The following is a 22135-nucleotide window of genomic DNA, read 5'->3' on the forward strand; positions in this document are numbered from 1 at the left end:
TTTTTCTGGGGTTGGGGAAACCAAGGGTAAAAGCCAAAAAGTCATGATTAGGACACAGGTAAAGTGGCTGTGGTGCCATGGAAGAGTGTGGGATGTTGATGAGATCATACCCAAGAGATACCTAGATAAAGTTGACATGGCCTTTATCTAGTGGAAGAAATAGGCTTGTAAATTAAAATCATTTCAAAGGGGTTCTATAGAGGTATGTAAAAGCCTAGACTAGAGGAAGGAAAAACAGAACCAAAAAGAACCAAAGTGTCTCATCTTTACTCTCAGCAAACACCACAGAGACCATTAGAGGAGAAACTGGAGAGTTCAATACCATATTTGAACAATTCTTTTGGCTCATAGTTACCTGATCATCGTGGTGAATGTCAAGGAGGAGGACTATATTTTCCAGTTGCTTAACAGCCATAATGTACTGAGCTCAATAAACCATGTCTGGCCCATACGGTGACACTGATGTGTTTCCAAGTCATCTTGTCTATTGACATTAGGTAGCACCCTTCATTTCACTTCACATCCAAGAAGAGTAAAACGCATGATTTTCTATAAAACAAGATTCTAAATCTTAAAAATAACGAATTTCAGATGATGTGAAAGTTTCATTTTGCCATTTCGGAATGGCTACCTGGAGCTTAATTTGTGCAATGCTGAAAAATATTAGTGGACATCTCACTGCTCACATCTGTTTGGGATATAAACTGTTTTTTGTTTTTTTTTTTTTTTTTTGAGATGGAGTTTTACTCTTGTCTCCCAAGCTGGAGTGCAATGGTGTGATCTCTGCTCACTGTAACCTCTGCTTCCTGGGTTCAAGCGATTCTCCAGCAGCTGGGATTACGGGTGCGCCACCACCATGCCTGGCTAATTTTTGTATTTTCGGTAGAGATGGGGTTTCACCATGTTGGCCAGGCTGCTCTCAAATTCGTGACCTCAGGTGATCCACCCGCCTCAGCCTCCCAAAGTGCTGGGATTACAGGCATGAGCCACCATGGTGGCCAGGATATAAAATTTTATTTCATATCTGTACTCTGTTAATATTCTACCTATTTTCTCAGTTACCCATATAACCATTGTAACAGCTCTCTGTCAGAGCACAAAGCCTGTACGTTTTAATTTTTTATAATGCTCACAAAGTCATTACTCATATAGTTCACTTTCAAGGTAATATCAAACGCAAACATATTCCAGCAACTTAAATTATAATTACAAAATAAAAATTTTATTTGCCTTTGTTAACTACCTGAAGGGAGCACATTGTCTACATTGTAGCAATAGTTCAAAAAAATCTCTGTTGTTTCGCTGTAACACCTAAAACACAATGGCTTAAAATAACAGCATGGTGTGCACCTGTGGTCCCAGCCCCTTGGGAGGCTGAGGTGGAAGGATGGCTTGAGCCCAGGAGGTGGAGGTTGCAGTGAGCTAAGATAGAGCTACTACACTCCAGCCTGGGTGACAGAGTGAGATTCTGTCTCAAAACCAAAACCAAAAAAAAAAAAACCCCACCAAAATAGCCATTTGATTCCTTTGCTCACAGTTCTGTAATTTGTGCAGAGCTTGGTGGAAACTACTAGTCTCTGCTCAATGTTTCTAGTGCTGAGATTGCTTCCTAGGGAGGATCTTCTCCCTAGACAGCCTCACTTGCATGGCTGCCAAGTTGGTGCTGGGTGACATCCAGGTTACTCTTGGGGCTGTTGGTGCTCAGTGCTTGTATTAGTCTGCTTGGGCTACCATAACAGACTTGGGTTGTCATAACAGATAATACCATAGACTAGGTAGCTTAAATGACAGAAATTAATTTTCTCACAGTTCTAGAGGCTGGGGGGATCTCTTCTTGGGTTGCAAGTGGCCATCTTCTCATTCTGTGTTCACATGACCTCTTTGAGCGGGGAGAGAGGCAGAGGCAGAGAGAGAGAGAGAGTGAGAAAGAGAGAGTTCTAGCATCTCTTAGGCTCTTGTTTCTTTTCACAGAAGCACTAATTCCATCAGGAGGGCCACCCTCATGACCTAAATCTGATCATCTCCCAAAGGCCTCATCTCCAAATATCATCATATTGGGGGTTGGGATCTCAACATATGAATTCTGGGGAGACACACTCAGTCCATAATAGGGCTCCTTCGTGTGGCTATGTTGGGCTTTCACAGCATGGCAGACTTCATACATGGTATCTGGGTTCACCAGGGTGCAAAAGACAAATCTGCCAGGTATTCTAAAGGCTTCAGCCCAGAACTGTCTACTGTCACTTCTGACACATTTTACTGGTTATAGCAGGTCATAAGGCCTGTCCAGATTCAAGGGGAAGGAAATACATAACGGCGTGAATGCTGGGAGGCATGGCTCACAGGGATCACCAAAATAACATTTTGTCATTCCCCATCTCTACTAAAAACACAAAAATTAGTCGGGCACAGTGGTGGGTGCCTGTAATCCCAGCTACTTGGGAGGCTGAGGCAGGAAAATCGCTTGAACCTGGTGGGGGGTGGGAGCGGTGGAGGTTAGCAGTGAGCCGAGATCATGCCACTGCACTCCAGCTTGGGTGCAGAGTGAGACTCTGTCTCAAAAAAAAAAAAAAAAAAAGAAAAGAAAAAGAGGATATCAGGGTACATTATATCCAACTGTTGATAAGTTGTCACATAAGTCCCACCAATTCACAATTTAATATCATATACTCTACACACTCACATTTTCAGTATTTCACAGCACATTAACAAAGTTATCAGGAAAATTGGACTAACATAACCAAAGATGTTACAGAGTGCACACAATTTTCACACGGATAGCAACGTGATCAAGGAATGGTTTTCTTCAGGAAACAATTCTAAACAACCATGAAAATAGAAGTTATATAAAATTTTTTAAGACATATTAAATGCATGACTGTGGTTCTATATTGCCATTTAGTAGGCTTTGTACTATAGGAAATAAAATACCCTCTCCCTAGGGAATGTTAAACTGACTTCCAAGACAGTGAAATCCTCCCATTATTCACTATTCCACTGTTTGCTGGTTGTACCAAACAACAAACAAGTGAATTATTTCACCTTTTAAAAGCTACACTTTAAAAATGGGATGAAGCGGGTGGGATTCCCTCCTTCTTAAAAACATTTCAGCCGGGCGCAGTGGCTCACGCCTGTAATCCCAGCACTTTGGGAGGTCGAGGTGGGCAGATCACCTGAGGTCGGGAGTTTGAGACCAGCCTGACCAATATGGAGAAACCCCATTTCTACTAAAAATACAAAATTAGTTGGGCGTGGTGGTGCATGTCTGTAATCCCAGCTACTTGTGAGGCTGAGGCAGGAGAATCGCTTGAACCCGGGAGGCAGAGGTTGCGGTAAGCAGAATTTGAACCTCTGCACTCCAGCTTGGGCAAGAGTGAAACTCCTTTTCAAAAAAAAAAAATGTTTCTAGGGCTACTAAAAAACTTGCATTTAAAAATAGTCGATAAAAATATTCCTTATCAAAATAGTTGATAAAAATATTTCTCTGAGGCCAAGTGCAGTCGCTCACACCTGTAATCCCAGCACTTTGGGGGGCTGAGGTGGGAGGATGGCTTGATCCCAGGAGTTCAAGACCAGGCTGGGCAACATAGGAAGTCCCCGCCTCCACACACACAAAAAAACCCCACAAAAATTAGCTGGGCTTGGCGGCACACACCTGTGGTCCCAGTTACTTGGCAGACTGAAGTAAGTGAATCGCTTGAGTCCAGGGGTTCTAGGCTGCAGTGAGCTACGACTGTGCTACCAGACTCCAGCCTGGGCGGAGAGAGACCCTGTCTCTTTCTTTTTCTCTCTCTCTCTAGCTCTGGATTGTACAAGAAGGGAGACAAGGACCACTGATAAGATATGGTATGTGATAGTAATCAGATTCGGCTTCTTTCTGTCCTGCTTCTCCAGAGGCTGAACTCTCCTTGTTTTAGTTTCACCGTTTTCCACAGGCAAATCTTTCATTTCCCTGTTAGCCACTTGGCCTGTTTGCCCTTTTCTCCCATTTTCCCTTGTTTACTTATCTGAAAATTTATGCTGTCCTGCTGCCTTCGTTGGGCTTCGTTTCCACTTTTCCTGGAGCAGATTTAGCTGACAACCTCGCAGATCTTCACCGCCCCTTCTGCTGAGCTGATCTTTCTCTCAGGAATCTTACCCGCAGGGAAGGGCGAGTGTCCGTGCCTGCCTGCCTGCCTGCCTGCCTGCCGCAGCCCGCGTAAAGCTGAGCGGCCAGGGCACTGCTGTTCCTTAAAAGTATTATTCAAAGTAATTATTTCAGCTTTTAAATAACTCCTTGAGTTTGAATCAAAAGCTGGAAGAGCCGGGGCTCTATGTGCACGTCTGAAAATGTCTTACTCTACATTCTAGAGGTTTCAATATATTTATAATTTTGGCTCATGGATTCTCCACATCTTTTCAGCTTCGATTCTTGCTTTTCCCAGAAACAATTTTCAAGCAGGAGAGAATATTTATTGGACTTGATTTTCTCAGTTTGGGCAGAGGTTTGCAGACACTGCAGGTTGCCAGACCCTTCGTCCAGCCACCTGTCAGCCGGGGGTCATTTGGTATAGAAAGCAGTCATTTCTATGCAAGTTACTGCTCGGGCCTGCCTCCCTCAAAGGGTTAGGGGCTGCGAGCTGGACAGAGGGCTCATAGTCAAGTAAAGCACTGTGATGACAGCTGCTATTTCTATAATATCTCCCTAGACTTGTCTCCTAAATTAAACTTCGACTCCTCCCTTCCAAGTTGCAGCCACTGATAACTACTGACAGAGCCTTAGCAGATAACGTCTCATGCCTCCAGGCGTTCGTGCATCCCATTTTCTCTGGAAGAATTTCCTTTTTACTTTTGTGCTCATGGGGAAGTCCTACTCTTCCTGAGCAGGTTCTAAGTTTGTCACATCGGTGAAATGTTTCGTTATCACACATTTTAGAAGAAATTTTTCTGCATTCATACTCAAGATAATGTAACTCCAAAATAACCAAAAATAAAATAAAAAGTAGAAAAAAATCCACAAATGATAAGAGAACAAAAAATAAAAAGTTAAAAAAATAAATGAAAAAATGAAATTAAAAAAAGATTTTTTTTAAAAGTAAAAAAAAGAAAAGAAAATCTAACTCCACAGCTCTGACACAAAATGCCGTAGGTGTTTTTCTCAATGAGCGAAAAGGGAAGTGAATCTTTAAGTGATTACGCGAATTGTTCAGTAAATTTGTCGTACTAGCGTTTCAAGAAGCTCAAGGACCACAGGCTCCCGAGTAGGGTGTAATGGAGGGAATCTGCGCATGCTCGGCGGGAATCGGCGCATACTCGGCAGGAATCGGCGCATGCTCGGCGGGAATCTGCGCATGCTCGGCGGGAATCTGCGCAAGCTCGGCAGGAGTCTGCGCAAGCTCGGCAGGAGTCTGCGCATGCTCAGAGCTGCGGGGCACGGTTTCCCCGCCCCTTTCAGGCCTAGCAGGAAGCGAAGCGGCTCTTCCCGCTATCTGCCGCTAGTCCACCGGAAGCGAGTTGCGAGACGGCAGGTTCCCGCCCGGAAGAAGCGACCAAAGCGCCTGAGGACCGGCAACATGGTGCGGTCGGGGAATAAGGTATAAAGAAAGCCATGGGCTTGGGCCTTACCCTTGCGGGGGGATCCGGAGAGGGTGGTTCGGAAGCGGGAATCGTGGGATCACGGCCATGCCAAAGAATGGGGCAAGAGAAGATCGTGGTGGTGGGCTCAGTCAGGAGGGCCGGGACCGAAGGATGCGCTACGAGAAAAGCTGGGGATTTGGGGTTCCAAGACCTGAATTTGAGCCTCGCTGACTCCATATTTTCCACTACCCACCCATCCCATCCCTTTTCTCCCTCTCTATCTGCTCTTTGTCTCACCTCCCTCCCCACCCGCCTCCCCCTCTCTCCCTTTATCCCATTCCATTCCTTAACCCCACTTCCTCTATTACTTCGGAGCCTGGGTTCTTAAGATCTCTCTGAGAGTGAAAATTAGCTGTGATAAAGCAGCTATCCCACAGGGCTTGTTGTAAAACTTAAGAGAAGGACTATCTGTGACTAAAATAACTTAAAATGCAAAGTGTCGTATTATTACCTTTATAATAACGTAATATCCCGCATTTATTGAAAGCCTACTCTGTGAGGGACGGATGTAAACCTTTTATTCCTATCTCATTTAATCTTCACAGCCCCTTGAAGTGAAAACTACCCCCATTTTGCAAGTGGGAAAACCGAGGAATAAAGAACTGTGGGCTTTTCGTGGTGAAATCCGGATTTGAATCCAAGCAGTCTGGTTTCAGGGCCCTGGAGAACTCCTGTGTTGCTAGAAATCTATGACCGTTGGTGTCCCAGATCAATAACAGAAATTACAATGAATTTTAAAGTGATTTTTTTTTTCAACATAAAAGGGTGGTAGTTGTCTCTGAAGGGTCACTAGAGGGAGATGTGGTTCCAGGGATTAATGAATTCATTCACTACAGATAAACAAGAAACGAATTTGAGCACTCGTCATTGAGAAATGTTGATTAAAACGATCATGAGCTTTTAATAATGCCACTCACCTCCTTTGTTCCTCCTCTTTCAGCTCCTGAAAACTTTGTAGCACTAGTGGAGGAGCTGTTTGTGGCAGATGGACTGGAAGTAAAATTCTAACAGCTTGTATTGCTTTGGTATAGAAATGAAGAATTGCTATGCTGCCCAGTTTCTTTTTCTCAGTTTTCTTACTGCTGCCAGATAGGAACTCGGATATATAGACCACTCTGCTTCCAGACAAGAAGTTCCATGTTTGAAAACCTTTGATGGCATTTTCTGCATACCTAATTCATGACAAAGTGCTTTAGTCCTCTATAGAGTTTTCTGGTTTAAAAGTAGCTTTTGTGGATGTGTATCAAATAAGTGCAACAGCATATTTTGTGACTCAAGTTTTTTTAGGTTATTATGCCCCAGGCATTGAAACTGGGATGTACATTTTACTGTTCTCAAAGGAATTTTGTGGTTTATTAGCACCTTTTTTTTTTTTTCAAATTATCTATTTTTACTTCAGAAATCTCTTAATATTAGTGCATTGTGTTGTTTGTAAACTAGTGAAAAATAATCTTTCCTTTTCATATGTTGCCTGAGATACAACCACATTTAGAAATCATCTGTAACTTTCTTGATAGAAATTCATTCAGGTTTTTAAAACATTTCTAGGGTTAAGAGGTCACTTAAAAAAGAGTAATTTCTTTATGGATCACTTCTAAATGTTATTTTTTATCCCTTGTATGGAGTTGCACCAGTTTCCCTGTAACTTCCATCTGTTGATCCTGTTGTCTTTCTTGCAGACCAATCCTTTTATACAACAGCTGTCAAATATCTTGGGGGAGGCCAGACACGGTGGCCCATGCCTGTAATCCTAGCACTTTGGGAGGCGGAGGTGGGAGGATTGCTTAAGCCGAGGAATTCAAGACCAGCCTGGGCAACACAGTGAGACCCCATCTCTACAAAAAAGAAAAATTTAAGAATTAGCTGGGCATGGTGGGGTGCAACTGTGGTCCCAGCTATTTGGAAGGCTGAGGTAGCAGGATCACTTGAGCCCTGGAGATGGAGGCAGCAGTGAGCCATGATCACACCACTGCACTCCAGCCTGGGTGACAGACTATGTCTCAAAAAAAAAAGGGAAAAAAATGATGGGGAGGAAGACTATTATGTTTCCTTTAATCTTCTCATCTGGCTTAAATATCTAGTTTTTTCCTACTGTTCTTTACATCATGTATTCTTCAGATTCTTCCCTAACCTGCTTGTTTCATGTTCATTTGTAATTAATTTTCCTGGTAAGATGTTAGCCCAGAACTGCTCACAGTTTGTTTGATCGGTACAAAGCACTGCTGGGACTATCAGTGAGAGTCAAGGAATGTTAACTCCAGAAAGGACTTTAAACCTCATCTAGTCCAACAGTTTCCTACCTTTTAGTATTATTAACAGTGAGATTAAGTGACATTCCCAAGGACTCAGAACTAATGGGTAGGAGAGATGGGACTAGATCCCAGGTCTCCCAATTGCTATTATCTTTTTTCACCGGAAAACCCTTCTTTTCTCTTTTTGAATTCACTACACTGTTGATACAGACCAACGTATTTAGGCAATGAAGTAAGATAGGTGCGGGGAATGTGGTGCAAAAGACATTTCACATTGTTGATTGATTTTATAACTCACACTGAAATTGTGAGTTGCCATCAGTCCAGGTCTCTTCTGGCTTGTATTCAGGTAAACTTTGGAAGCCAGGTATAAATAACTTTACATGTATTGCATTTAGTTTATGTTTCTCTTGTTTTCTTAGTCTCCTACATACGTGATTGCTATGTAATGGCTTGTGCCTTAGCTTATGTGATTCCCTCTGTCTGTAACTTCCTTGTTCACATGATTGACTCCTACTCATTAAGACTCACCCAAGGAAGTCCACATTCAGGAAGCTTTTTCTGCCCCCACACCACTCTGGTAATCCCCTCCACCAGTCTTGAGTGGATGCTCCTTTTGTGTCTCTCAGTGCCCAGTGCATACTTCTATTCATGGCACATTGTTCTGGTATTATTTGTTATCTTCTGTGTCCTTTACTAGAATAGATTTGGTGTCTTTGTTTTAGATCATCAGTTTACAAACTGACTCAAATTGTCAGGGTCTACCTCTTAGCATATATCTAGATTCTAGCAGTTACTTGTAACAAAAATGCTTCATAACAAATTATGCCCCAAATCAGTGACTTACAATGAAAACATCTGTTCTCATGTTTGTAGGTCTACAGATCAGCTGCAGTTTGTCTGATGCATACTGGGCATAACTGGGTTTAACTCTGGCCTGCAGGTTGGCGTCATATCTACTCATCATGGAGTTATTCTGGGGCTCAGACCAAAGGAGTGGCAGCTATCTGGAGCATGTTGCTCTCCGGGTAGAAACTTCTGTAGCTTTTAGAAAGTACCAGGACTATTTAAGGGTTTTCCGTAGTGAAAATTTATATGTCTTACAAACATTCTTATGTAGAACACATCCCTTTCTCACATCTTTACTAAATAGTGATACAGGTTCGTGAATACAATAAGCAAGGGACATTCTGACCGTCTTTTCTCATGACTTCTTTTCTCAAACACTCTTTGGAACTTTGTTTTCAGGCAGCTGTTGTGCTGTGCATGGACGTGGGCTTTACCATGAGTAACTCCATTCCTGGTGTAGAATCCCCATTTGAGCAAGCAAAGAAGGTGATAACCATGTTTGTCCAGCGACAGGTAAGTTTCAGATTGACACTGAGCTTGTAACCCGTGTTTCAACTGCTTGTTGCCTCTACCTTACTAATGCAAGATACCAGCTTCCTTATAGTGTCCAGCCCTCTGTTTAAGGGAATCTGGGGAGTTTCCTTATGTGTACTCACATACAAGTTCACCTTCCACTACAGTCTGGTATTTTTTCTTCCCTCATTTTGGCCCCTTCACTATTACAGTTTTTATCAGAAACAAGAGGCAGTAAAAAGTAATGTTTAAAAGCACAGTCCCTAGAGACAGATGACTTGGGTTTGAATCCTTGCTCTGCCATGTTATTTACTAACCTGAACTTGAACAAGTCCTTCAACTTCTTTGTGACTAGTTCAGTTATCTTTTGCTATGTAATAAACTACCCCAAAATATAGTGTCTCACATTTTAAAAAATCCATTCATGGTTCTGTGGGATGACTGGGTTGCTCAGTTGGGTGATTCTCTATTGAGGCCCCTTACGCAGTTGCAATCAGATGGCATCTGGGGCTGGAGTCATCGAAAGGCTCAACTGGACGAGATGTCCAAAATGGCTCACTCACATGGCTGGAAGACGATGCTTTCTAGTGGCTGTGAGCTCAGTTGGGGCTGTCCATTAGAACCTCTACATGTGGTTTCTGTATAGTTTGAATTCTCACATGAAACAGCTGGTTCTAAGGAGTATCCGTTCTATGAGACCTTGCCCATGTGGCTTCTTATGACCTATTTTTAAAAACCCCAGAAAGTCGTTTGTTTTTTATTAGTCAAACAAGACACTAAGGCTAGGTCACATTTAAGGGAGGAGAATTAGACTCCCTTTCTTAAAGAGTAGCCTGCAAATACAGGGAGAGAAAGAACGGATGGTGGCTATCTTGAGGTTAGCTACTACAGTGCCTCAGTGTCCCATTTGTAACATGAGAATAATAATACCTGTCACATAGGGTTGTTAGATTGAGGAATAAAAGAATTAATGTAGATAAAGTGCTTAGAATAGTGCTTGGAATATTGTAAACACTATGTAAGTATCAGCTGTTTTTATTTCTGCCCCTTCTACTTGGTATGACTGCCACTTTTGCTAAGTCCATGAGTTTCTGCTTCTTTCACTGTCTACTGCTGCTCCTCCTGGACACTTCTGTTCTTCTGTGTGTTTCCACTTCCGTTGAGCACTAGTACGTCCCAACTGTCATTCCAGATTTTTAAAAATCTTGATGACCTGGAATCCTTGAGGTGTTGTGTCAAGGAAGGTGCTCGAACCCTGTTCTTGGTTATGGTTGTGTTGGTGGAATTCAAGTAGCTGGCAGTGCCCTAGTATGCTGTTAGAGAAGGTAGGTAGACATGAGCAGGGCAGGAGAGAGGGCCTCCGAGAATGTTGGGCATTTGTGAAACCATGGTTAGGCAATTAGAAATCTGTCCCTCTGAAGTGATGAGCAGGGCAAGGGAGGGGCCCCAAAGCTGTCAGGTTCTCATTGAGGGGAAGACAGGCGGGCATAAAATACCACTCTAAGGTAATAAGTGGCCATGATTGGCGCCAGGTATTTTAACAACAGACAGAAAACACCTGGAGTTAGCAAGCCATAATCCCTAAGGTTTCGAGCATGCGCAGTAAAAGAGCAAGATGGTGAAATTTAACCGGTATAAAAGCTTCCTGTGGGGGCGCTCGAGCAAAAAGGGCGAGTCGCCTGTACTGAGCATGCGCATGACTAGTAAACACATTACGCGTGCGGCCTACTCCTAAGTAGGGCTAGTGCGCATGCGTCGATTAATTCGGCCTGCTCAAGGGAGGAACAAAGGAAACTGGAAGCTCGGGAAAAGATGGCGCCGGGGGGGCGGGGCTGTCTGAAAACTAAACAAAGAAGGGCGCAGCGCACTTGATTTGTTATGTCGCCCTCTTGGTTCTCTTCCAAGTGTACTCTGCTTTCTCCAGTAAACTCTGACTTTGCTAAAAATAAATTTTTCCTCCTGCTTTAAATCTTGCCTGTGTCTGTCGTTTGAATTCTTTACTTCGAGAAGACCAAGAACTGAGATTACTGCAGAGTCGCCGCTGCGGAGTTTCTCTGGATAACTGCCGACTCACACCCCAGTAACAAGAGTATAGGTGTTTTTTTGTTTGTTTCTGTTTTAAGGAGAAAGAATCAGGAAGTCAGAATCAGGAGCTTAGTGCCACTCCCTTACTACATTCTGAATTTTCTCCCCTCCCATCACTGAGATTTTCTCTAGGGCAAGATTCCCTTGCCTTAAGATGGATGCTTGTCTAGGCGGCAGATACCTGCTCAGCCATTATGCTAGACATGTTTGAATCCAGCAGCAGACACCTTTACTCCATGTACAACTAGGAATTGTAATTGTGTTGTTTACAGACTAAACGATTAAACAGACCCTACAAAAATGAAGAATGACAGAATTCAATTATCTATTTGTACAGCACTCTTCCCCATCAATGTAAAAAGGCCTATGTTAGTAATTAGATGGGGACAAGCCTGTCTTTTGTGTCAGATACTATTTTTGGTTTTTATACTTTATTATGAAGTGTTTCATAAAAGAGGCAAATGCAGAGAGTATACAGGTAACCAATTTTTCCATTGTCTTATGCTATAAATCTTAATGTTTTACCACATTTGTTGGATTTTTTTTTTTTAAATAAAGTGTTACAGATAAACTTGAAGGCCCTTGCTAACCCTTTTTTTCTCTTCTCCTTTTCTCAGGATTTTGGTAGTTAGTACCATGTATATTTTATACTTGGACATGAATATATACTCATAAATACTTAGTATTGTATAAAGCTGTCAAAAGTGTATGTAAATGGTTTTATATGGTACATGTAATTCTGTAGCATATCTTTTATCAACTTTTTTTTTAGATCTTTTCATGTTGATATGTGTTGCACAAATTTATTCATTTTTACTGGAGTATGGTATTTTGTTGTATAAATATTCTGCAATGTATTTTTGCATTCTCCTGTTTATTGATAGTTTGCTTCGAGTTTTTGCCCCATTATAAACGGCGCAGAAGTGTAAACTTCCTATCTGTACATAATTTTTCTAGGGTATACGGTATATGCCTGCCGGTGAAATTGCTGGGATGCAGGCTATCCTGCATTTTTTTAAACCTCTGGAAAATTTAAACCTTAGACATTCTATAAAGACATACTAAAATCTTTTCAAATTATTCATGATTGGTTCTCTAATTGAGAATTAGAGTTTGATTTGGCTGGAAGTCATCAAGAGCACTTAACCACCCTCCTATTTCCACACCCCAACTTCTGCTGAAAGGAAGGGTGAGACTTATAGTCAATGAAAAAAATCTGTTTAGAACCTAAGAATTGTCATTGTCTGTAAGTCTCATGTTTCATCCCGCCCAGTACTATATGACCCCAGGGATCTGCCATAGGGAGGTCTGGTTTTCCTGCTCCCTGAAGGTTAGGTATTTTATTGCTTCCAGGTTGTTATAATATAGTTTTCTGCCATCTGACGTTTTTTTCTAGGTGTTTGCTGAGAACAAGGATGAGATTGCTTTAGTCCTGTTTGGTACGGATGCCACTGACAATCCCCTTTCTGGTGGGGATCAGTATCAGAACATCACAGTGCACAGACATCTGATGCTACCAGATTTTGATTTACTGGAGGACATTGAAAGCAAAATCCAACCAGGTTCTCAACAGGCTGACTGTATCCTTTTTCTGCCAGAGAAGACTTTAAGAAATTTCCTTTATTCCGGGAATCATAAAGCAGTTTGATGAGACACCCCCAGAGTTTCAGCTATGAGTATATGGGTATATTTTGCTCTGAGGAGGGGGAGGTAATGTGTTAATAGGGTTTAATGTGAAATTAATCAGTTTAAAACGGTGCCTGGGTTCCTAGCCCTCCACTCACTTCCCTATTCTCTGCATGGGTGATGATATTGAGAGGTTGGGAGGCATAGGAAGAAGGAAGATCCTAGGAGCACATGTGAGCATTGACTATATGCAGAGGGTTTTAGGGGTGCTCGTTAGAAATGTTTGGAGGTGGATAAAAGATTTTTTTTTTTTTTTTGAGACGGAGTCTCGCTCTGTCGCCCAGGCTGGAGTGCAGTGGCTGGATCTCAGCTCACTGCAAGCTCCATCTCCCGGGTTCACGCCATTCTCCTGCCTCAGCCTCCTGAGTAGCTGGAACTACAGGCGCCCGCCACCTCGCCCGGCTAGTTTTTTTGTATTTTTTAGTAGAGATGGGGTTTCACTGTGTTAGCCAGGATGGTCTCGATCTCCTGACCTCATGATCTGCCCCTCTCGGCCTCCCAAAGTGGTAGGATTACAGGCTTGAGCCACCGCGCCCGGCCAATAAAAGATATTTTTAAAAGAGCATCCTCCCAGTGTTCTCTGCTTTTTTTCTGGGTGGAAGATGTTTTTGTGCCAGAAATCAGATTGATACCCAAAGTGAGATTTCCAATTTACTCCACAGGTCCCCTAATTTTTAGGGATCACTCTTGTTCTTTTTCTAATCAATTAGTAGTGCTATTCCTGATCACTGGGAAGTGCTGTTGTGTTAGGAGTGACTTGAAAATGCTACATTATGGTTCGCTTCGTATTTAAAAATGAACGGTGACCACCAAAAATGGGTTCTAGATACTATTAAATGACATAATTTTTGGTTAAATGAATGCAATGTGTTAGGTTACCTTTTGTTTATATTTCTTGGTTGTTTTTGGCAGAATATGTACTTTGATATATAGAATGTATGAATATATGTTAGTGAACTTTGGAAGAAGGACATTCAGGCACGTGCTTTTAAGTCATCACATAGTTCAGTGTCCACAATTTCCAGCACAGTGGACTTCATTGGAAAGAGTTGCGTGTTCATGGCATGAAGAGACTGTTTGGTGATATCCCTGTCCTTAACTAGCTGAGTCCTGGATGCACTAATCGTGAGCATGGATGTGATTCAACATGAAACAATGTAAGTGTTCCAAGGAAGAGAGCTGGAAGTGAATCTTTCTGCAAAAATTGTATGGGTTAATGTATTGAATGTACTTTGTGATTCATTGTTAATCTAAGCAACATGTTTGTGTGGCAAGAGAAACATTTTATAGAATTGAATGGTTCAGTCCAACCTTTCTGTTTTATAAGAGTTTTCAAAGAGGAAGGGCTATACTCGGTGAGTATTTCTCTGGGAGAAGTAAAACATTTGACTTATTTCAGTATACTTCCTATTAGATTTAAGCTGATTACCAGGAATTTTAAAAAACACTAAGTGGTATAAGCCATATGTCATTAAGTGCATAGTAACTCTGGCCAACTTCCCTTTTTTGTTGTGTGTGTATGTTGGTGTTTTTGTTTTTGTTTTTGTTTTTGGAGTTGGGGTCTTGTTCTGTCACCCAGGCTAGAGTGCAGTAGTGCCAATATGGCTCACAGCAACCTCAGCTTGGTCTCTTGGGCTCAAGAGATCCTTGCATCTCAGCCTCTTGAGCTACTGGGACTACAGGTGCATGCCACCAAGTCCAGCTAATTTTAGAATTTTTATTTTTGCAGAGATGGTCTCACTATTTTGCCCAGGTTTTCTCAAACTCCTGGCTTCAAGCAGTCCTCCTGTCTTGGCCTCCCAAAATATTAGGATTATAGGCATGAACCTCTATGCCTGGCCTGCTTCCTAATTCGTTATTTAATTATTGTGCCTTGGAAATGTATCTCTGGAGACATACATGTACATATACACATACCTCTTGCCTGTCAGGAAAATCATTTGCACTAAAATCCCAGGCCTAAATCTGTATAATCATTTCTTAGTCTCTACATATCCTCTGCTGAGTCTTGCCACACAAAATCTGCATGGAATCAGAGCAGCATATTTAGAAAGTGAACCTGAGCAAGGCTGAAGTTATAGTATGCTGGGATAATTCTTTGTTTACATTCTGCCTGTATGGAGGCTGGGAAGGGATATTTTTTCATCACATTTGAGTTACGAATCCAGAAAGATAATATTTCCATAATGCTCAGAAATTTTGGCCAAGATGTTCAAAGTATAAAGTATATCAGGTTGATTATGAATTTAATGAGAACTTCATTGGACTACTAGAATGTAATCACATTTATTAACTTTATCCAGATCCGTTTTTAAGCTTCTGTCCTCAGTGACCAAGTATATTTGAATTTGTAGAAAAATAATAATTCAGGAGAATGATTTCTTAATATGATAACTCTTTCTTTTAGAGGAAAGAAGTTTGAGAAGAGGCATATTGAAATATTCACTGACCTCAGCAGCCGATTCAGCAAAAGTCAGCTGGATATTATAATTCATAGCTTGAAGAAATGTGACATCTCCCTGCAATTCTTGTAAGAGCCTAAGAATAATGCATGTAGACAAATCCTGTGATTTCCTAATGCACTGAATGGGACCTCTTTATAAAAGAGTACTTGGTTTATGGGAATTTTCACTTTCTGCCAAGGCTGAATCTGTCAGATGACTGACTACTCAGCAAACATTTGCTGATTACTTTCTGTGTTCTAGGAACTGTTCTGAGTGGTGGTGACGAAAAGATGAAAGTCAGTGATCCAGAAGAATTGAGCTTAGTGGCAGATCATTGTTTAGTGTTGTTAGACTCAAAGAATTGAGGATTAGAAGAACCCTTTGAGGATATCCAGTTTGTCTCCTTCCTGCATAGAAGGCTTTACCCAAACAGTTAGCAGATTGATGGATTTTTTTTTTTTTTTAAACAGCTCTAGAGAACTGTGTCCTATAGAGAGAGGATGTTTTAGGGTAGACAGGAATGCCAACTTGGGAATCATTCTAAATACATAACATGTTTATATTTAATTCTTTACAGATCCAAAATATGTAGACACATATGTAAAATTTGATTTGCTTATGTTTATTCAGAGATGGAGTATAAAACTTTAGGGGAAAAATATGTATTTCACAATTTGTTAGGGAGAGAATTCCTCCTCGCACAGTAACTTGAATTTTCCCTCCAGGATTTATTTTCTCTGTTTTATATCCCTAACAAAAATTTCTTTTCATTACACTAACCCTTCCTGCTGCATTTGGAACCTATTTTTTCTTGTCCTATTTTTGGTGACAATTGAGTGGTGATATAGGATGTTGAATTATTAATCTTCTGGGAATACTCGTTTTTCAAATTGAGAGCTATGCCAAGAAGCCTGTAGCTTAGAGTAGTAAGCCTTTGGCTTCATAAAATGCCAGGGGACATGAAGAACTTGTTTTGCGTATATGAGTAGTCTTCTCTTAAAACTACTGAGTGACATCTCCTTTCTGTATGACTGGAAAAAGAGTTCAGAATAACCCATCAAACCAGTACTTGTTAAGATGGTACTTCAGAGAAATTAAGTGCTTTTAAGTGACACTTCTTATTGAGTTGAGGTTTTTCTCAGTACTTCAGAAGCCCAGCTCAGCTTCTGGTTCCTTTTCATAATCTCAGGATGCCTTTACATGTTAGAAGCATACTGCATTTCTGTGAATGTCATTCGAAAGAGCTACCCATTTTTTTTGATGAGCAATACAGAAAAGTGTGCAGAAGAGAAAGCATAACCTATCTGCTTTTTATTTGGTTGTATTTTTTTCTTGGTAATGTGCTTTCTTCCTGTGCTACAAACCTCCAGCATACAAAGTAGAGTTCATAGTTTTACTGTTTGATGTATTCCATGTACACCTGATTGTTGTAATTGGACTAAAAAAAATACCAGCAGCCAGAGAAGCACTGTGTTCTGTTTTTAATTAATTAATTAATTGATTTCTTTTTAGAGATGAAGTCATCTTCTGTAGTGGCATAGTTATAGCTCACTGTAGCCTAAAACTCTTGGGTTCAAGTGAACCTCCTACCTGAGCCTTCTGTATAGCTGAGACTACAGATGCATGTTACCCCACCCAGCAGTTTTTAGGTTTTTTGTTGTTGTTGGTTTGTTTGTTTTTGAGATGGAGTCTCACTCTGTTGCCTAGGTTGGAGTGCAGTGGCGCAATCTCGGCCCACTGCAACCTCTGCCTCCCAGGCTCAAGCAGTTCTCCTGTCTCAGCCTCCCTAGTAGCTGGGATTTCAGGTGTGTGCCACCATGCCTGGCTAATATTTGTATTTTTAGTAGAGATGGAGTTTTACCATGTTGGCCAGCCTGCTCTTGAACTCCTGACCTCAAGTAATCCACCTGCCTCGGCCTCCCAAAGTGCTTGGATTACAGGGGTGAGCCACTATGCCTGGTGTAGTTTTTAGTTTCTTCTACTGACCACTGAGGAAGCTTATTTCTGATCTAATGCAGAATAGCCAGAACTGTTACTGTAATTTCTTTTTCCAGGATAACTTCCTTTCTCTTCGCTTTTATGACATTTGTCCTTTTCTGGTTGTTGCTTTGGAAACAGGAGTAACCTGATGCAAACCTTGTGTGTCACACTTTCCTCCCTGGAAACTTTTTACCTGATAAATAATGTGGGACATGCAAATTACATCATGCTGTGTTTGCTAAGTAGATGAAGAAAAATTGCGAACAGAAAGTCCTGTTTTAACTGTAGCAAATAAAATGAGAAATCATCTTAAAAACAAATTTATTTCTCATAGTTCTGGAGGCCAGGAAGTCCAAGATCACAGCACTAACAGATTTGGTATCTGCTGAGAGATCTCTGCTCTCAAGATGGTGCCTTGTTGCTGTGTCGTCCCATGTCAAAAGGGCTAACACTGTTCTCACATGGTGGAAGGACATAAAAGGCAAAAATGGCAAAAAGCCTCTCCATTTTTTTTTAAGGTCGCTAATTCCATTTATGAGTTCCCCACCCTCAGGATTTCATTACCTCTTGAAGGGCCTCTGTCTTAATGGTATCATATTGGTGATTAGATTTCAAAACAATGATTTTGGGGGACACGTATAGACCATTACAATGTGGAAGAGGCCAGTCTGAGAGAGGGAAGCCAGCATAAAGGCAAATGAAGGTAAAATAGAGAGAGGGGGAGGGAAATCCTTGCCACAGTTGAGACCCTGGGTCTGGACTTTCTAAGGCCTTGTGCCACCCTGCCCTTTCAATTACTTGGTTATGTAGTAGCCAATGATTTTCCCCTTTTACAAATCAAAGACGTTTCAGTCACTTGAAACTGGCTAAGGTAGGTAAGAGTCGTTTGACAGCTGAGAAATTCAAAGCTTGGTAAGGTTGACTGATGTGCTCATTTTCTCATAGCTGATGAGTTACAGTTATAGGATTAGAACACTAACTACTGTTGATCTTTCTTTAATAGCTTGCCTTTCTCGCTTGGCATGGAAGATGGAAGTGGGGACAGAGGAGATGGCACCTTTCGCTTGGGTGGCCATGGGCCCTCCTTTCCACTAAAAGGAATTACCGAACAGCAAAAAGAAGGTCTTGAGATAGTGAAAATGGTGATGATATCTTTAGAAGGTGAAGATGGGTTGGATGAAATTTATTCATTCAGGTAAGAATTGAAAAAATTGATGGGAATTTTTAATTGTACCCTCATAAATTGCTGTTTTGATTAGAGGTCTCCCAAATGTTTCCTTTTTCTGGGCCACTATTGAATTAGTCATTCCTTAATATTCTGAGTTTTGTTAAATAAATGGTACACCCACCCTTAATCACCCTTTTTAAAGTTTGTGTTCTTGGCACGTGTTTCTCATTTATTTGCAGGACCTGTGTCAGTGAAGTTCAGGAGTATATAGATACCATGAGAAATTAACAAGTCAAATTGCAAAAGATGAAATAGTAGATTTCTTCATTATGCCAAGCTTGGGATACATTTCTTGGGCCCTTTCTTTTTACACATCTACAAAAAACATTCTTAATTATAGAAAGTGATCTCAGATCTGAGATAGTCACTATCTTCTTATCATCCATTTAAGGTTTTAGAAAGTAGCATACTATGGTTTAGTGATTTTTAAAAAAACTTTTGATCACAAAGCAGTTTGATTGAGTGAAAAAAAAAAACCTACAACGTAAAGAGTTCATGGCCTACTTACTTTATGTGGGCGTTGGAAAGGCAGAATGATTTAAGACAAGTGAATTCCTTGAAGTACCATGTAACGATAAAACAAACTGCTTTTTCAACCGTCCAGCTAGAGACTATGGAAGAAACCGTCTCCTTTATCTTATTCTTGGTTGGAATTGGACATACATGCGTTTTGAGCAAAGAACCTAAGAAGGATCGGTGGCATCTAGAATAGTGTGTGTGTATGGGGTTCAATTTGATAAAAGTGGCAATAGAGTACATAGCATTATGGCTTGGGTGGTTCAGATCATCAGGGATGATACTGCTTGATATTCATGAATTATTTCCAACTTATCAGTCTGTACACAAAATACAGGTTGTTTAAGCACATTGAAGTAATGATTCAACAACTGGAATTTTTTTAAGTAGCTACAGTGTATATCTCCTTAATATTTTTTCTCAATGTTTTTAATATTTCTGATGAGCTATAATTGACAAAAACTGTATTCTGATTTTCTAAATACAGACAGCCTTGAAAAATGATAGGTAAATGGAAATTTAGGAAACAGAATTGTAATTGCCCACAGGATTGCCCTAGGAATCAGTGAGGAATCCTGTGAGGTGAAGTTTCTTGGCATAATGTGTTCTTGTCACAATATGTACGGATATGTGTTCCTAAGTTGTTTCTCTTTCAAATTTGCGAATAAATGCCTTAAGCTAAACGTTCTACCCATGATATCATAAAGAAAAATCAGGCTGGGCATTGTGGCTCATGCCTGTAATCCCAGCACTTTGGGAGGCAGATCACTTGAGGTCAGACGGAGTTTGACACCAGCCTGGCCAACATGGCGAAACCCTGTCTCTACTAAAAATAGAAAATTAGCTGGGCATGGTGGTGCATGCCTGTAGTCCCAGCTACTCCGGAGGCTGAGGCAAGTGAATCACTTGAACCCAGGAGGTGGAGGTTGCTATAAGCCAAGATCATGCCACTGTACTCCAGCCCGGGTGACAGAGCGAGACTCTGTCTCAAAAAGAAAAGAAAAATTAGAGGCCAATATAGATTACTCTTTAAAAAGTGGTTTTGTTTTTTAAATTTTTCTGTAGCATATCAGGTAGGGAAATTATTGACTATGCATTGTTTTAGCATTTCGAAGCTTCTTTGATTTTAGATCTGCAATGAAGTATAGACCACAACTTTACCATCCAATACAGTAGCCATTAGCTCTATGTGGCTATTTAAATTCAAGTTAGTTAAAATTAAATACATTTTAAAATTGAGTCCGTAGTCATAGTATCTGTGTTTAAAGTGTCTATTGGGCTAGCATGGTTAGAAATAGAACATTACCATCGTTGCAGAGAGTTGTACTGGACAGCTCTGGACTAGATCTATCTCCATATAGATCTTAGGAACAGAACTTGACATCTACTTAAGGAGATTGAGCTCTACTGCAGAACTGAGTCAGTTGTTCTCAGATTTTTGTTTGAGACAGAGTCTCGCTCTGTCACCCAGGCTGGAAAGCAGTGACATGATCACGGCTCACCACAACCTCTGCTTCCCGGGTTCAAGCAGTTCTCATGCCTCAGCCTCCCGAGTAGCTGGGATTACAGGCGTGCGCCACCATGCCCAGCTACTCAGATCTTATATATTGGATACCGGTCTTTAGAATTTTTCCTGAAATAGAATCTAAACCTCATGGTGATTTTAGGCCATGAGGTTTATATTCTGTTTGACTAGTAATGTTGTATGAGACAGGTTAGACCTGATTCAGACCCATTCATTCCTCAACAAATCCAGAGCCATTGTGCACCATAGGCTTTGGAAGCTGGGTGTCAGGTAAGATATCTACTATTCATTTTAAATTTCTGAAAATTGGAGTCTCTTGAGACCTCTCTGTCCATAACCCTGTGGATAATGTAAAATAATTCTCTTTACCACTTTGTAGATCTGGTTTTTTTATCTATACCAAGGAGTTCAGCCAGAAAGTCTGGACTGTATGCTTTGAGTGTATTTTGTCATTAATTCCTTTGCTGCTGATTTTAGTGAATACCACAGATTCCACCTATGTCCTGTCGTCTTCCCTGTCGTGTTTGATTAGGGGCCAGATGAAAATATGATTGATATTCACTTTTGTTTAAATGAAGCAGCACTCCACAACACTGTTTACACCTCTCCCAGCCTTTCCCACCAGTAAGAAACCTAGAGTTAACCTGTTTTACCTTAAGACTAAATGTGAACTAAATTCCTTTATTCCTTGGAGAGTCTTTAACTCTCCCTATTATATACATATAAAAACGTATATCTTTAATATTCAGAATTGGAATTAATGAATTATAGAGTTGTAAACAGTGATGATAATTATAGGATGGTGCCCTCCCTTGGATATTCTAGAGCAGAGGTTCTTTTTTTTCCTTTTTTTTTTTTGAGACAGAATTTCATTCTTGTTGCCCAGGCTGGAGTGTGATGGCGTGATCTCAGCTCACCGCAACCTCCACCTCCCAGGTTCAAGTGATTCTCCTACCTCAGCCTCCACGAGTAGCTGGGATTATAGACATGTGCCGCCACACCTGGCTAATTTTGTATTTTTAGTAGAGATGGGGTTTCTTCTCCATGTTGGTCAGTCTGGGCTTGAACTCCAGACCTCAGGTGATCTGCCTGCCTTGGCCTCCCAAAGTGCTGGAATTACAGGCGTAAGTCACCATGCCGGGCCTGAGCAGGGGTTCTTATCCTCAGGTCCATGGTTTTCAGGGAGTTGGTGGTGAACCCTTTATATTGTGTGCAGGCTCATTCATGAATGTGCTTTCATCACATCCTCAAAGATGTCCTTGGTCCTGAAAAAATGTTAAGAACCTCTGGCAGAGTTGAAAGAAAATACTGAATAAGGGGAAGATAGAGCTGTTCATTTTCACCTGTTAGTAATGTAGCTCCTATTTCCTTCTAAGCCAACTCATTCATGCCCTGGCTGTCTCCCAACTTGTGGTTGTTGTTTTCCTGCCATCCCCTGCTG

At 41.1% G+C, this 22135-nt stretch overlaps 1 protein-coding gene across 1 annotated transcript in view; it reads left to right on the forward strand.

Moving 5' to 3' along the window:
* Positions 1 to 5211: 5211 nt before the first annotated feature.
* The window catches only part of XRCC5 (X-ray repair cross complementing 5), a 97726-nt gene continuing 80802 nt past the window's right edge, over positions 5212 to 22135 (forward strand). The window contains exons 1-6 of the mRNA XM_021923965.2: positions 5212 to 5573; positions 9117 to 9230; positions 12712 to 12895; positions 14110 to 14158; positions 15409 to 15531; positions 18429 to 18620. Coding sequence (XP_021779657.1) covers positions 5268 to 5573; positions 9117 to 9230; positions 12712 to 12895; positions 14110 to 14158; positions 15409 to 15531; positions 18429 to 18620 — 968 coding nt within the window. The 5' untranslated portion in view covers positions 5212 to 5267. The remainder of the gene's footprint in view (positions 5574 to 9116; positions 9231 to 12711; positions 12896 to 14109; positions 14159 to 15408; positions 15532 to 18428; positions 18621 to 22135) is intronic.

Source organism: Papio anubis, chromosome 10 (assembly GCF_008728515.1).
Source record: "Papio anubis isolate 15944 chromosome 10, Panubis1.0, whole genome shotgun sequence".
In the NCBI taxonomy this organism is placed as follows: Eukaryota; Metazoa; Chordata; class Mammalia; order Primates; family Cercopithecidae; genus Papio; species Papio anubis.